We start from the raw sequence: 16,291 nt of genomic DNA, 5'->3' as shown, positions 1-16,291 counted from the left end.
AAGTTCTTTTCTATGTTATTCTAAGGATCTGGGGCATCACTGAAAGTTTTTAGAGAGTAATTTACTAATATCAGAGTTAATGTTTTGTGCCAAAATTCCAACAATTATAAGTTTGAAAAACTTTGTGCTCATTGTAACTTAATGTCCTCAGTCCAAATATTTAGAGGTAGTGTGGTAATAATGAATAAGGCGTTTCATTTATTCATTCAGTTTGTCACTGATTTACACATTCAACAAATATTGATAAGCACCAACAATCTGTCGGGTGTTCTATTAGGTAGGCACAGTTAAGTGAATACATAAACAGGATCATTTAACCTGGTGAAAAGTACTATTAAAGAACCATCAATTTTACCTAATAGAATGTAAGGTAAATCGTGATCTGACAACTGAGCGATGAAAAAGATTAAGGCAGGTAAAATTTGTGGGGGGAACACTTAAGGCAAAGAAACAAGCTCAAAGACTTCAAACCAGAAATGCTGAGCGGCTGGAGACAAGTGATCAAGGGGCTTGTTATGAGATGAGGCTGGATCAAGGCCATGACAAGGAATCTGACTTTTATTCTCAATGATGCCAAGACATTGGAGGACTTCAAGTGGAAGAAGTTTCACCATATGACTTACACGTCGAAGGGGCTCTGTGGTCTCTTTGTAACAACTGTTCCTGTATGTTGTAATCATGAGGCTTGTTCACAAAAAAATCAGTTCTCTCATTCTGGGAACAGGGTAGGATCTCACCTCCCTATCCTTTGTAATATTAGGCATGGTCATGTGATTTGCTTTGACAAATGAATTGCAAGAAGAGGTAATGTGTATTACTTCCAGGTGGATGTTTTAAGAGCCCTTTCCCAATTTACCACGCCCTTTTATTCTGCTTTGGAGGTCATATGTTGAGATTGGAGCCTCCTATCAGCCTTAATTCCAGAATGTCTCAGATATGCTAAGCACCTTCCATGTACTCCCTCATCATTTGTTGTTTTAAGCCATTGAGATTTTTCTTTTTTGGTTACTACAGCATTATCTAGACTACTTGATTGACATATCATGTTCATGAAATTTCCAGCTATATGAGTCCTGACTTTCCAAGCTAGAAGTCGTAAGTCCTTTTTCCAGCTTTTTTTTGCAGTAGGAACACAAGTGTTACTTAGGTATTGTCAATCAAATGCATCTTCATATTTAGATCTGAAAAAGAACCATCTGGAGAAGGACATGCTGTTCAATAACCATTAATGATAAGAGGCCACACTGGCCTTGGTCCATGCAAGAGTGTCAGTGGCTACTGGTGGACTCAGGTGCTGCTGCCCAGTGACAGCGAAGGCAGAGTAGTCCAGATGGTAATATGTTGCATATTCCTGACTTTGTAGCTCTCATGCCTGATTCTCTAGTCCTTAAAGAGATTCTGTGAGCTAATGTATATCCTTAATACATTCCTGTTGAAATAGCTACAGTTCTGTTTGCCAACAAGCACCCTCAGTGGTAAAGGCACTTATTAAACATATTGATGGAGATGCTGAGTGGACATTTTATACATACAAGTTTAGACTTTGGAGGCTGAGATAAAAATTTAGCATTTGGATTACAAACACAATATTTGAAGTCTTGGAACTGGATGATACTGTCTAGAGAGGAAGTGTAGATAGAGATAAAAAAGAGAGTTCAAGACCAAAACTTAAATATCGCAATAGGTAAAGCAGAGTTGAATGGTCCAACAAAGATGTCCAGAATGGAGTGCTCAGTATAAGTCAAGAAAATAAACAAACAAACAACACCATCAGGACAGTGGGTGACAAGGAAGCCAAGAGAGGAAAGTAGTGTTTACAGAAGCACTGAGAGGTCAAGTGTGTTTAACGGTGAGTAAGATGAGGACAGGTGTTTTTTTGGGTTTGGCAAAATAAAGGCTGGAACAGGTGATGCTGACATACATTTCAAGAGTCCCAACAGGAATTGCATTGGTTGAGTGGGGCATTGGAGTACTTGAAGAGGAGACAGATTCCACAGACAAGTTTCTTAGAAAAGTTAATGATCATGTACATTTGACAGTGCCTTAGCTATTACTGTTTTAACAAACAACTATGAAGTCTTAGCAACATAAAACAATAAATGTTTATTTCTATTTATTTCTTACTTGTGCATTTGTGGGTCAGCTGGGGCAGTTTAATTTCAGGATACAGGTCCACCAGATGCCTGGTGTGGCCCTGCAGCAGGTGTCTCCTTCTGGAGATGTCACTGGTGTGGAAGTGGCCACCTGAGGCATGCTCTTCTGTTGCGGAGGCCAGGAGCTCCTGGTGTAGAAATATATGATATTTCTTAAGGTTAGACTTAAAACAGACCTGCTGTCACTTCTGCCCACCACCCATTAACCAAATAGCAAGTCATCTCCAAAAAAACCAATTCTCCAGGAAAGTTGCTTGGGGGATGGTGCAAATAATTGCAGAACAAGAATACATTTAATTTAATAATGTAATCTAATTTGCCAGAAATGTAGGCAAATGATGATTTTATTTTGTTTTCATGTTATAGAACCACCCAAAGTTATTTTCATAACTTTATTGTTATATTGTTATGTTTCACATACATGTTTCACAAACATTTATATATGTTTAACTGAAATAAATATATCTATTTAACTTAAATAAATAAATATATTTATTGTTCTATAACTACCAAAAGTAAACTGAGGATCAGTGTAATCTTGAAATTCTTTATTGAAGATTGTCAAAACAAACACATCTGGAAGAATCAAGCTGAAATATATTTCTTTTATTTTTCCCATGAAATCCCCTGTCAGAGCAACATTTCCCAAAGTGTGTGCTTGGAAATATCACTTCCACAGGGGATGGTAATAGGTGTTAGATAGAAAGTTTCAGTGATAAAATAAAATTTATAAAAACCTAAGTTTAAAAAAAAAGCTGTTTAAAAAATGCACTATTTAAAAAATCTCTCAGTATGTAAGTGCATATTATGATTCTCCAGAACATTAAGAGCTAGAATTCCTTGGAACAGAGTTTGGGAAATGGAGGTATAAATCACTTTTTCTTAAAATTTTATGCTTTAAATTTATAGATTCTGAGAAATAAAAACCTTTAGTATTAAATGATTTTCTGATTGGTAAATTTTAACATGAACCTCTGTTGGTTCATAGAAATGTGTTACCAAAAAACTGTTAAACTGCGTATTTTCCCTCAGAGATACGTATTCAGTCAATACCACCAAACACAGAACTTTTATTGTCTGTGCTAGACCGTATACTAGAAACAAGGCTGAATGAAATACAAGTTCTCTTATCAAAGAAATTCTTGGTCTCTTAAGGGAGCGTAGACACAAATAAATGTTATGTTAAAAGACTGCTCATCTGCAAAGAGAGTTAGATAAAGTCTGTTGGGAGTTTTGAGTCAGAAGAGATCCCTCACACCTGGGAAGTCAAACTTCAGTTTAGAAGGCAGGATTTCTGGCCGTCCTCTGCTGACTTGGCCAGCCCCACAGAGCCTGTAAAGTTCTTTGGGAGCCTGCTCTGAATTGGCCGTCTGCCCTGGTGGAAATGCTCGTTTCTCCATCAGCCTATACAATAAACAATTATGCTTTATATGCTGCCTTTGTGCTTATAGTATCTGCATGAAATACGGCTTTGGGCTGCTTGAAAATGTAACTGTGAAATTTTATAGGGGATAATGGTTCCTAGAATGCGGTCCCCCAACTTCTTTACTCAAACAACTTTTATGCAATGCTTCAGCAATAACTGACCTCTCCTGAAGAAATTGGTCCAGTCCCTATTAATTATTTTTTAAATAAATGGACTATTTAAAAATTATCTTGTTTATGGTTTCCTTTGCTGTGCAAATGCTTTTAAGCTTAATTAAGTCCCATTTGTTTATTTTTGTTTTTATTCCCATTACTCTGGGAGGTGGGTCAAAAAAGATCTTGCGGGCTTCCCTGGTGGCACAGTGGTTGAGAGTCCGCCTGCCAATGCAGGGGACACGGGTTTGTGCCCCGGTCCGGGATGATCCCATGTGCAGCGGAGTGGCTGGGCCCGTGAGCCATGGCCGCTGGGCCTGCGCGTCCAGAGCCTGTGCTCTGCAACAGGAGAGGCCACAACAGTGAGAGGCCCGCGTACCGCAAAAAAAAAAAAAAAAAAAAAAAAAAAAAGATCTTGCTGTGGTTTATGTCAAAGAGTCTTTTTCCTGTTTTCCTCTAAGAGTTTTATAGTGTCTGGTCTTACACTTAAATCTTTCATCCATTTGGAGTTTATTTTTGTGTATTGTGTTAGGTAGTGTTCTAATTTCATTCTTTCACATGTAGCTGTCCAGTTTTCCCAGGGCAGGAATAAAGAGGTAGACATAGAAAATGGACTTGAAGACATGGGGTGGGAGGGCGAAGCTGGGGAGAAGTGAGAGCAGCATCAACATACATACACTACCAAATGTAAAATAGTTTGGCTGGTGGGAAGCAGCAGCGTAGCACAGGGAGATCAGCTCGGTGCTCTGAGATGACCTAGAGGGGTGGGATGGGGGGATGGGAGGGAGGCTCAAGAGGGAGGGGATATGGGGACATGTGTATGCATATAGCTGATTCACTTTGTTGTGCAACAGAAACTAACACAGCACTGTGAAGCAATTATACTCCAATAAAGATCTATTAAAAAATATTATATGTATGCCAGTGGCAGATTTGTGAAGAAGAGCCACAGTGAGGTTGAGGGAGAGGAGCTGCACAGGGAAGGGTGACCCAGCCAAGCTTCCACCAGGAGCCTTCACCTTCATCCATCAACCCTGCCTATGTGCTCACTGTCAGCCATTCAGGCCCATGACCCCACGATTTCAATGCCCCCAGAATTTTGTGTTTTGGCCTCCTGGATTCTGGCTTACGCTTAAAAACTGTTAATAAAATAGACCTTGCATTTTGCTCTCTTTTCCTCCTTTCCTCCCCTCTCACCCCTTCCTGTTTTTCGTTCCTTTCCTATGCTTTGAAATGGATCTTAAGCACATTTCTCATGTCAAGACACACTATGATCACTGGTCTGCTCAAGGCCTTTCTTGGTTTTATTTTTGGTTTTAACTTACTTTGTTTTCTTCATTTCACATTGTCATTTCTCTCTATGGCCTTGTGGGAAAATTTTGAGTTCTAATTAACGTGGTCGTTTTTCTCTTCTTTTGAGGGGAGAAGTTCGAGTTTTTTAAAGTTAGAATTGATATGTTATTTGGTATTTTTATATGTATCTCATTCTTTTTAAATTTATTTTATGCAGTACCATGTTATTAGTATGGAACCATGTTTGTACATATAATCTATGGCTTCTAGTGGTTACAAAGAAATTCAGTGTAAACCCAGCACATTTAACTTGTCCAAATGATAGCCACTTACATTAAGAATAACTCTCTATTAGGCACTGTAATGAACATTCTTATACATGGTCCTTTATGGATCTGTGTGAGACTTCTTTGGGACATATAATCTAGAGAAGAATTGCTGGGTTATATGCATTGCTTGTGTTTTCAAGAATGATATTCCTGGCATAACAAAGGAAATGACTAGTAAGAATGGACACTGCCTATGGTTCTGGAGCAAGTTCCTGGAGGACCCCAGCTCTGCTACTGATCACTACAATGGATTATGTAATGATCTAGAGTTTCCTAGGGGAAGGTCCAAGTCATTTGCAGTAGCAGGAGGCAATTTAGGGGACTGAAAGGAAGCAGCTATTAACCAATCAGAGCAGGAGCATTTCAGAATGTTAACAACAGACGCATGGTTCCTGTACATCCAGCTGAAAGTCAGTGACGTGCCCATGTATTGACTCCATAGTACCAGGTCGCTCTCTGGGATGGTGGCCCTAGTCCACACTCCTACCAGCAGGGCAAGTGATTCCTACAAAACTTTACCCCACAAACACCAGCACTATCCAACGCGCTGTTCTTCTTCTTCAAATCTAATAAGTATAAAGAGGTACCTCGTTGTTTTAATTTTTACTCCTTTGATTACTAACGTGCTTTGCATTTCTTCTTATTTGTGTGTTCATATAATTTTCCGACTTTTCTATTGGGGTTCCTAATTTTTTCTTGTTGATTTTTAAGAGTTCCGTGTGTTTTCTAGGTATAGATGCTCACTTCTTTTCAAGATATGAAAGTATATTTTCTTATAATTTATCTGTGATTTTATCCAAGGTGTCCATTATTGGAATGGAACCATTAATTTTGATAAAATCAATTTATTTTTTTGCCTTACAATTTAAACAATTTGAGTGTTTTTTAAGAAGTTGGTCACTTCTACTAGTTCAAAATGATCATAATCTATATAATATCCTATTATCTTCTTATGTTTATCCTCTGCATGTAGGTCTCTAATTCATCTGGAATCTACTTTTGTATGTTGTAAAAGGTAGAGATTCATTAATATATTTCTCCATTTAGTGAATAGTTTTCATAATACCATTTACTAAACAGGGTTTCTTTTCCTCTTTATGTGGTCAACTTTCTTATAGAAGTTTTCACATTGACAGGAGCCTACCTTTATGACGTCAATTTTTCTCTATCGGTCTATTTGCCTATTCTTATGCCAGTACCTCTTTATTTCTACCATAATATATCTTTCTATGATGCCGTAACATGTCTTAATCTTGAAGGGCAAGCCCCCCTGCCACCTCCATGCTCTTCATTTTCAAAGTTATCTTACCTAAAATCAACTAAAATTATTATAGTTGAAGCCTGTTGTTGAAAGTTGCAAGCCTTCAACTAACTTTAGAGTTTTAAAATACTTACATGTGGTAGATTCTGCCAGTACAATTGTTTTGTGGAGGCAGAGACAATTCCTGGGGCTTCCCACTTCATCATCCTCCCTCTAACTCCACCACTGTTATTTATTTCTATCAGTTGGTTTTATATTCTGCAACTCTGTTCATCTCTCCTATGTATTGATTATGTTGATTGGCCAATGTAGAAAACCCACACTGTCTGAAAGAATGGCAGTTTTATCTCTTTCCTTCTGATTTTTTAGGTTCTTATTTATTGTCCTACTATTATTATTATGTTGGCTCTAACCTCCAGTTTTATGTTCCATAGCTGCTGTGTTAGTGGGCATCCTTGCCTTGTTCTCAGACTCTACGGAAATATATCAAGATTTCTTCATTAGGTATAATGTTTTTTGTAGGTTTTTTTTTTAACCAAATAAAGTTCCTTTTGCTTTCTAGTTTCATGAGTGCTTTTTTATTTTTATAACTTGTTGAATTTTATAGAATTATTTTTATACCTCTAGTGATAGTCATATGATTTTTAAAATTTAGTCTATTAACATGGTGCATTATATTCTGTTATCGAATCATGCTGCAGTACTAACAACTAACTTTTGAGTAGTGATGTTTCTTAAAATACACTAATTATTATTTATAGTTATCTAATATTTTAGTTATATAATCTGCAAATGGACAAAATGAATCTCTTTTTGGAATTCTTTATTTTATTTTTGAAATAAATTGTATTAGTCTCAAAAATTATTTACTAATTGTTTTTTCCTTTTTCTGTTTTCTAGAATATGTTGTTTAAAACTGGAATTAACTCTTCTTGAAAAGTTGATAAAGGTACATGTAAAGATATCTGGGCATAGGAATATTCTGAAGAGACAGACTATATGATAGTCACCCTATCATTCTGTTTTAGTAGTTTTTCCATCTTTCATTTTTTCCTTGGATTTTATATTTTTGTATATCTCCAAGTACTATAGAGGTTTCCAAAAGGACTCATATAATTTACATGTTCCTCCCAAAGTTTTTCTTTTCTTTCCTCCTCTTCCTCTCCCTCCCCCTCCTTATTCTCATTCTCATTCTTATTTTCTTTTCCTTCTTATTCCAGCCTTCCTCTGACAGTCTCATGTGCTGAACACAGCAGTAAACTCTGGTCACTGCTGCACCTTTTTCTGCATATAGCCGTGTCCAGTTCGCCACTGCTGTAACCCACAGCCACTTCTGATGGGTACTGCCCTGTCCAGCATGTCCTGCTTCAGCTTCCATTATAGAATACCAACTCCTAGTTGACTCCACCTTTCTTACTGAACACTGCAGCAAGTAAATGACACTGACTGGGTAGCAGTCCCATTGCTTCAACCATTCAACTATACTGTGGCAGTATCAGCATCTTCACTCAGGTATGACACCACACTCCTGCCATGTTTCTGCATATTCCTTCACTGGAGTGTCCAAGACAATGGTGGTCTGTGGTCAAATCCACATTTATGTGACCCTCTGAGAAAGAGTAATAAAGTAATCTCACATGTGTCCTAATGTCTCACATAGATTTAGGAAACCAGATCTTGAAGTTTTTGGTTATAGCTACCAACCCTTTCTATATAACTCACATGTGAGTATTAAGGGCCTAGGCCAGGAGACAGATTCTGGGGACAAACAATAATGCTCTTCCCCTGAAACACGGAGGCAAGCTTGTTTGCCTAATGTTTCTCTCTTCGGGTGTGAAGTTCCTCTGTTCCTTATAGAAATGCCTTTTAGTAGACTGACCTCCATCAGTTCAGCAAAGATAACTGAGTACTTCAGCACCCCAAGGATATACATTGCTTTCCCTCTCTGTTCTACCACGTCCAAATAAGAATGCCAGTGGAGAAAATAGCAGATGGATAAAGTGTTGGCAGGGGCCTGGTCAGTGTATCTTTGCCTCCAAGTATGGCAAGTTACAGAGTAAATCAAAATAGGTAACAGCGGGCACAGATAACAGATTACAGAGCACAAGAGTAATTTACAATTCCAAATACGTCCACCACTGGTGCATATTTGGATGTCCTGCAAACCAGGATTCATCAACTTACTCTCCTGGAGGGTCATTTTGTTTCTTTAGTGTGACTTCTCATATCTCTTTACTGACGTATTCAGTATGTATTATATAATAAATAAAATAATCTCCAAGGGACAGACATGATACTTCTCATTTTCAAATTCTTGGGAAACTTGCCTTTATTCCACCACTTATGAAACATATATACCTGAACTGGTAATACTTATTGTATAACTTAAAAAATTTAACTTAAAGCCCATGCTGAGACAGAGAATGGAGCCCCAGTCTAGTAATTTTTTACTCCTCCCCTAAATAAACCAATGAGCTTCAGCTGTGCTTCATGACTGATTCATCTCCATAATCTTATCCAATCACTGGTGCATATCCTCAAATCTGAAAGCATTTATTTTATTATTTACATCCAGATAATCTGTAGAAATGACATAAAGCTCAAATCATGCAGAGTAAACATCATTATTATTTTGGGGCCAACACTGCAATTTCCTACTACTTGTCTCTATCATTTTGAGGTTTTCTGTTTGATAAAATTACCTCTGTTTATTTTTAATGCCATCCACTCAATGTATACATTTGAAAACTTATTTCCTTCCTTGCTTATATACGATGAGAAAGTGATCGTGTATGTACTCATATGAAAAATATCTTAAAATATATAAATTATTCTTCTTTGAATAGGTGCTGTATTTTGCTCACTTTTTCCTCCTCTTGTTCTCTGATTCTTTAACTTTTTGAGGGTAAATTAAAAGAATCTAATGAAAGCTCTGGACCCTTCATCCTGGAAAAAATGGACATACATGATGTTTTGCAAACGATTTCAGGGTTTGAAGCATGCCACGGATCTTACTTACGAATCAATCAAGAGTCTGGGAACACGGATTTCCCTCGTGGCGCAGTGGTTAAGAATCCGCCTGCCAATGCTGGGGACACGGGTTCAAGCCCTGGTCCGCGAAGATCCCACAAGCTGCGGAGCAACGAAGCCCGTGGGCCACAACTACTGAAGCCTGCACGCCTAGAGCCCGTGCTCCGCAACAAGAGAAGCCACTGCAGTGAGAAGCCCGCGCACCGCAATGAAGAGTAGCCCCCGCTCGCCACAACTAAAGTAAGCTCACACGCAGCAACGAAGACCGAATGCAGCCAAAATATATAGATAAATAAATAAATTTATTTAAAAAAAAAGTCTGGGAACACAAATCAAGAGATCCTCCCTTACCATTAAGAAACACCCGCTTATCTTTTTTCTGTTTCTAAACCCACATCCATAGCACCCTGTTTTGAATTTGGGGATATCTTGGGTTCTCTAGAACCAAATTATCTCAGCATTTTATGTTGTGCTGCTCTTATGGTTCAATTTCTCTTCACTTAACATTACATCTAGTTGTTACTGCAATAATGGACATACATTTTTCGGACGTAAACTGTATGTTTCATAAGAGTCATGGTCTTATCTTAATTTCTTTTATATATACTTTCTTGATGTAACTTGCACTCTTAAATCACTTATCATTTTTGCCTTATGACTTTCCATACAGTACTAAGATTTAACTATGTGAGATGGAAATAGAAAAGAAGTCAAATACCAGTTGAAATTGTAAGTAATAGTCACTAATAGTCACTCTTTGGGGCCAAGTGAACAAACCTTAGATAAAAGTTATTGTAGTCTTCATCCTATTGTTTTGAAAAGGGATTTCATTTTCCACTGCACTCTAAGTCCTTGGAAGCACATAAATATTATCACCTTTCGATTGTTCCCGTGCTGAACAGACCATTTGGCATGGAGCAGCAGCTCATGAAACATTTGGATGGATAATGAATAAGAGATATTTGAAAGATTCTTTTTCTTCAAGCAGATATTGTGTTTTTCAGTTTCATGGTTCAATTATTGCTGGATTAGATCGTAAACAAACACCACTTTCCTTCCACTCTATCTATGACTATTGACATTGTAATTAATAATTCTAGTGTATAGACATGGAAGTAAACCAAAATGAAACTTTCTGTTTAAAATATGTGATAAATAAAAGAAAGAAAAGCAGTAAATATTTTATAAGTAGAAAGGGCTCAGACCATTTAAGATCATTTTAAGCTTAGAAACTGATGTATTTCTTTAATTTCTCCTTATGATCAGACTTCTCAAAGCTAAAGTCAAAATGCTTTGCATAGAGAGGTATTTATTGACTCTTCTACTTTAAAATGTCCTTTCTGAAATATCATACAGTAGAGCAGCGGTCCCCAACCTTTTTGGCACCAGGGACCGGTTTAGTGGAAGACAATTTTTCCACGGACCGGTGGTGGCGGGGGGCGGGAGACGGTTTCGGGATGATTCAAGCGCATTACATTTATTGTGCACTTTATTTCTATTATTATTACACTGTAATACATAATGAAATAACTACACAACTCACCATAATGCAGAATCAGTGGGAGCCCTGAGCTTGTTTTCCTGCAACTAGATGGTCCCATCTGGGGGTGATGGGAGACACTGACACCCGAAGTGTGTTGCTCATGTCCAGTCTACTCCGTAATCTCGTTTTGGTTGCTGTCACTGCAGAAAACCCTGCCTCACAAAGACAGGAGGTTGGAAATGGAAGCAGGCTTTTCAGTGCTTTTGTGGCAATCTCAGCTTATTCCGTCTTGACTTTAATCCAGAACGTATGGGGATTTGAAGTTGTCTCAGATATACTTTTAAGGCCACCATCATTTGTGATCTCAAGCAGTTGATCCTCTTCTAGCACAGACAAAGTCGATTCACCTGGTTTATTCATAAATGGGTAGTGGATCCATTCCTTCCCAGTTTGGGGGTCTTTTGTGGTTGGGAAGTAATGCTCAAGCTGAGATAGGTGATCATGCGCCAGCTGGGAGAGAGAAGGCCCTGGCTCAGTCTCTTTCAAAATCTCTGCTGATGTTTGAAACATGTCAAAAATCCCAATGTTCACTCATTGCCCCCATAATTTCAGTTTGGCTTTGAATGCAGCCACTTTACCTGCCGACTTGAACACAGTTGTCGTTCTCCCCTGAAGTGACAGATTGAGTTCACTGAGCAGGCTGAATATGTCACACAAGCAAGTTTTGCGACCCATTCTGTGTCACTGAAATGTGCTGCCAGTGGTGACTGTTTTTCTGAAAGAAATCTCTGGAGCGGCTATCGTAACTCAAAAACTCTGGCCAGTGATCTACCTCTAGAAAGCCATCTCACTTCTGTGTACAAGAGAAGACGTGTGCTCTGCGTCCATCTCCTCACAGAGCTGCGTGAACAGACGTGAACAGATGTGAGTTAAGGGCATGTACTTTAACGTCGTTGATAATTTTAATCACATCCTGCAAAACGTTGTTAAGTCCAGGTGAAATTTTTCAGCTAGCCAGCATTTATCTATGGACACAGTGCATAGACTCACATTCAGAAGCGACCTCTTTGACCCGAGTAGTGAAACCAGGAAGCTGTCCAGTCATGGCAGCTGCTCCGTCTGTGCACATACCGACACAAAAAGACCAATTCAGTTTTCCTGATATGTAATTATTCAAAGACTTGAATAGTTTTGCAGCTGTGGTGTTGGTTGGCAACAAAAGTGCACATAACAAATCCTCATGCACATCCTCCTGAAAAATACACCCCACTGAAACAAGCACTGTTGCCTATCGTCAACATCGGTAGACTTGTCAAACTGGACTGTGTACCACAGTGACTCATTAATCCTCTCAAACAACTGTGCCTCAGTATCCTCTGCCATTTTATCAATTTGTCTAGTTATGGTGCTAGCCGAAAGAGGAACACGTGCCACCTTTTGAACTGCAGCCTCTCCTAAAAGTTCACGGCAAATGTCCTTAGCAGCAGGCAGGATCAACTCTCCACCAACAGTAAAGGACTTCTTAGCTTTAGCAACACAGTTAGCCACTAAGAATGATGCTCTCAGTGTAGACACATTTGAAGTGGTGGCCTTCAATAACTGCTTCTTTTCTTAATGTTTTTCTTTTATTTTGAAAAACTCCAAAGGCTTGTCTTTTAATGCAGGGCGCTTGGTCTCCATGTCGCGAAGCAGTTTTGAAGGTTTCATGGCTTCATTGAATAGCCGGAGGCCACATATTATACAAAGCGGACTCGGAGAATGTGAATCACCTGTTGCAATGAACCTGTAATTTGAGTAGGACTCTTGGTATTTTCTTTTAAATGCAGCTTGCTTTTTGGTGGCAGTCTCAGAGTCTTCTGCTGTCTCATAATTGGGTCTTTGCCCCTTTTCAAAGAAGCTCTCCAGCGACGTTTATTTTTTACTCATTTTAGCTAGGGTTAGCTTACCAAAACGGTGACTGAGACAAGTGTGCAGTGCGGGAAAGAGGCGCGGACAGAAGTGGTAAATAAAATAATGGGCGGTCCATGTGCAGACTGAAATAAGTGTCGGATGGAAGCAACCGAAGTGCCCATCGACAGATGAATGGATAAAGCATGGCACATGTATACAATGGAATATTAGCCAAAAAAAGAAATGAAACTGAGTTATTTGTAGTGAGGTGGATGGACCTAGAGACTGTCATACAGAGTGAAATAAGTCAGAAAGAGAAAAACAAATACTGTATGCTGACACATATATATGGAATCTAAAAAAAAAAAAAAGATTCTGAAGAACCTAGGGGCAGGACGGGAATAAAGATGCAGACATAGAGAATGGACTTGAGGACACAGGGAGAGGGAAGGGTAAGCTGGGACAAAGTGAGAGAGTGGCATGGACATATATACACTACCAAACGTAAAACAGCTAGCTAGTGGGAAGCAGCCGCATAGCACAGGGAGACCAGCTTGGTGCTTTGTGACCACCTAGAGGGGTGGGATAGGGAGGGTGGGAGGGAGAGGCAAGAGGGAGGGGATATGGGGATATACGTATACATATAGCTGATTCACTTTGTTATACAGCAGAAACTAACATACCATTGTAAAGCAATTATACTCCAATAAAGATGTTAAAAAATAATAAAGTGTGACGGATTCTGAGTTAAAGCTTGCCACCTGATGCAGCTTAATTGTCCCTTGCCACTCACTGAGAGGGTTTTGATATGAGTCTGCAAGCAACTGATTTATTTTGGTCTCTGTGCAGTCAAACCTCTCTGCTAACAATAATCTTTATTTGCCGCTCCCCAGCACTAGCATCACCGCCTCAGCTCCATCTCAGATCATCAGGCATTAGATTCTCATAAGGAGCGCACAACCTAGATCCCGCACATGCGCAGTTCACAGTAGGGTTTGCGCTCCTATGAGAATCTAATGCCACCGCTGATCTGACAGGAGGCGGAGCTCAGGTGGTTATGCGAGTGTTGGGGAGCGGCTGTAAATACAGATGAAGCTTCGCTCACTGGCTCACCGCTCACCTCCTGCTGTGCAGCCCATTTCCTAAGAGGCCACGGACCAGTACCGGTCTGTGGTCTGGGGGCTGGGGACCTCTGGAATAGAGGAAAGAACATGGGCTTTGAGTCAAAAGGATAGGCTTACAATGTGGGATTCACTGCCTCCTAGCTATAAATTGAGACAAGTTATTTAGGTTTGATAAGTCTCATTCTCTTCATCTATAAAATTGAAGTTATAAAATGCATAGGGTTGTTAACTTATTTCATTAGTGAAATAATATCAAATCCTCAGGATACTGTCTGAACTATAGGATGTATTAATAAATGGAATCTATTAGTATTTTGCTTCTTCACATTCAAGTTATACTCTGCAACAAGTCTCTTGCTTTTAATTTACATAGTGCATCATGCAGAAGATGTGAATTTCCAATATACATATGTAGATTTGTTCATTATATAAAAACAATAAAAATAACTACAGTAAGGATAAAGGGAGAAAACACAGTTGAAGTAAGAAGAGAAAAATATGCAAAACCAAGTATATTGTAAAGATTGAAAATAAAACCCAACTTTGAGCTTCCTAACAGTGATGATAGCTATGTAAATGAAATGCCAGAATTCAGAAACAGTTTGGATGTGTTTTCTGTTATATTCATTCTTGTAAATACCCACATATGACTATTTTCTTTTTTGTTTTTTTGTCTGTGTTGGGTCTTCGTTGCTGTGCGCGGGCTTTCTTTTAGTTGCGGTGAGCGGGGGCTACTCTTTGTTGTGGTGCACAGGCTTCCCATTGCAGTGGCTTCTCTTGTTGCAGAGCATGGGCTCCAGGTGTGCAGGTTTCAGTAGTTGTGGCTTGCGGGCTATAGAGTGCAGGCTCTAGTTGTGGTGCACGGGCTTAGTGGCTCTGCAGCATGTGGGATCTTCCTGGACCAGGGCTCAAACCCATGTCTCCTGCATTGGCAGGTGGATTCTTAACCACGGCGCCACCAAGGAAGTCCCCACTATTTTCCATCTTATTCATGCATCCTTCTTTAAATACCAACAACCTGGTTGGGGACCATCTCCTTCCCCCAACTGAATGACTCACTCTCATCCTTTATGCTATTATTTTAAAGTCTACCTGTTCATATTATAAACTTCATCCCTTCTTCCCTCTTCCAATTTGTTGCTGTGAGGTTTGGGGAGCATGGTAATCATGGTTGCCTTTATATATTGATGAAGTTAAGTTTGGAAAGAAATTTCTCACCTGGTCTTTTATAGAATGTTAGAGTACTTATCTTTTCAGAAGTCTTGGTGCCAAATCCCTTTCGTTAAAGTCTGACTCTCTCTCTCTCTCTCTTTCCCTCGCTCCCTCTTCCTCTCTGTCAATTTGGAAAACTTACAGTAAACTTTCCTCAGTAATCAATTTGCCAGTTCTTTATCCAGGAGCCCCATAGTCTGTTCTCAACTTCTGTAGTAGTCAACCTCAACTTCTTTAAACCTGATTATTTAAGCGTTCTTCTTGGGTTATCTTCCTATTTCCTTTCTAAGAAGGCTTTTTCTTCATATATGTGAAATCTCTTACCTGCATTTTCTTCAGTATTGTCCCATGTTCAGTATATTTTGCAGAATTTTTTTTATAATTTCAGATGTTTCCTATTTATTTTGGTATTTTTGGTAGATATTTAGGAAGAAGTTCTTTAGAATTTTAGATAATTCCTGTTTGTTTAGTACCTTGGTCTTTTTCATGGAAATTTGCAAGTAGTAGCCAAGTAAATGTGCAAGACTGATCATTTTGGAGAAGCAGTCTCTTCCTCTTGACTGAGAGGCATGCTTAGAAGATAATATTGTGATAGGAAGAGTTAAAAGGTAACTATGCAAAGAGATTTAAAACCGGGCCCCAAAGCCTGTATTTTAGTCCAGCACTGCCATCCAGTAGAAGTATGGTTCTGAAGTATGGAACTGAAACTCTGGCCTGTCCAGTTCTAAAGACAGCTCATGGGAGTTCACTCTGACCTCCACAGCCTCCTTTACCAGCTCAGTCAGAGTGCTTGGTACACTGACAGCAATGTTCTGTTTATGGGGTCATCGCACCTCAAGTCTGTGAGATCCTCAAGGGTGGGGTCTGTGCCTTTATTTATCATTTTTATCTGGTTCCTCACAACACATGTAGCAAACTGTATTAGTCAATATATGTTT

The 16,291-nt window shown here is 39.1% G+C and overlaps 1 protein-coding gene across 7 annotated transcripts in view; it reads right to left on the bottom strand.

The window, feature by feature from the left end:
• LOC307174904 (uncharacterized protein) overlaps positions 1-16,291 on the bottom strand; it is a 636,196-nt gene that overhangs the window by 243,580 nt on the left and 376,325 nt on the right. For 6 of the 7 annotated variants that reach the window (XM_079899417.1, XM_079899421.1, XM_079899418.1 and 3 more), the window contains one exon: positions 2,125-2,281. The exons of the other annotated variant lie outside the window; for it this stretch is intronic. In XM_079899417.1, the coding sequence (XP_079755543.1) occupies positions 2,125-2,281 (157 nt within the window). The remainder of the gene's footprint in view (positions 1-2,124; positions 2,282-16,291) is intronic. 7 annotated transcript variants of the gene reach the window in all.

The sequence above is a fragment of the Stenella coeruleoalba genome (genome assembly GCF_951394435.1).
Source record: "Stenella coeruleoalba genome assembly, chromosome: 16".
Classification (NCBI taxonomy): domain Eukaryota; kingdom Metazoa; phylum Chordata; class Mammalia; order Artiodactyla; family Delphinidae; genus Stenella; species Stenella coeruleoalba.
This window is presented reverse-complemented; position numbering and strand designations above follow the sequence as displayed.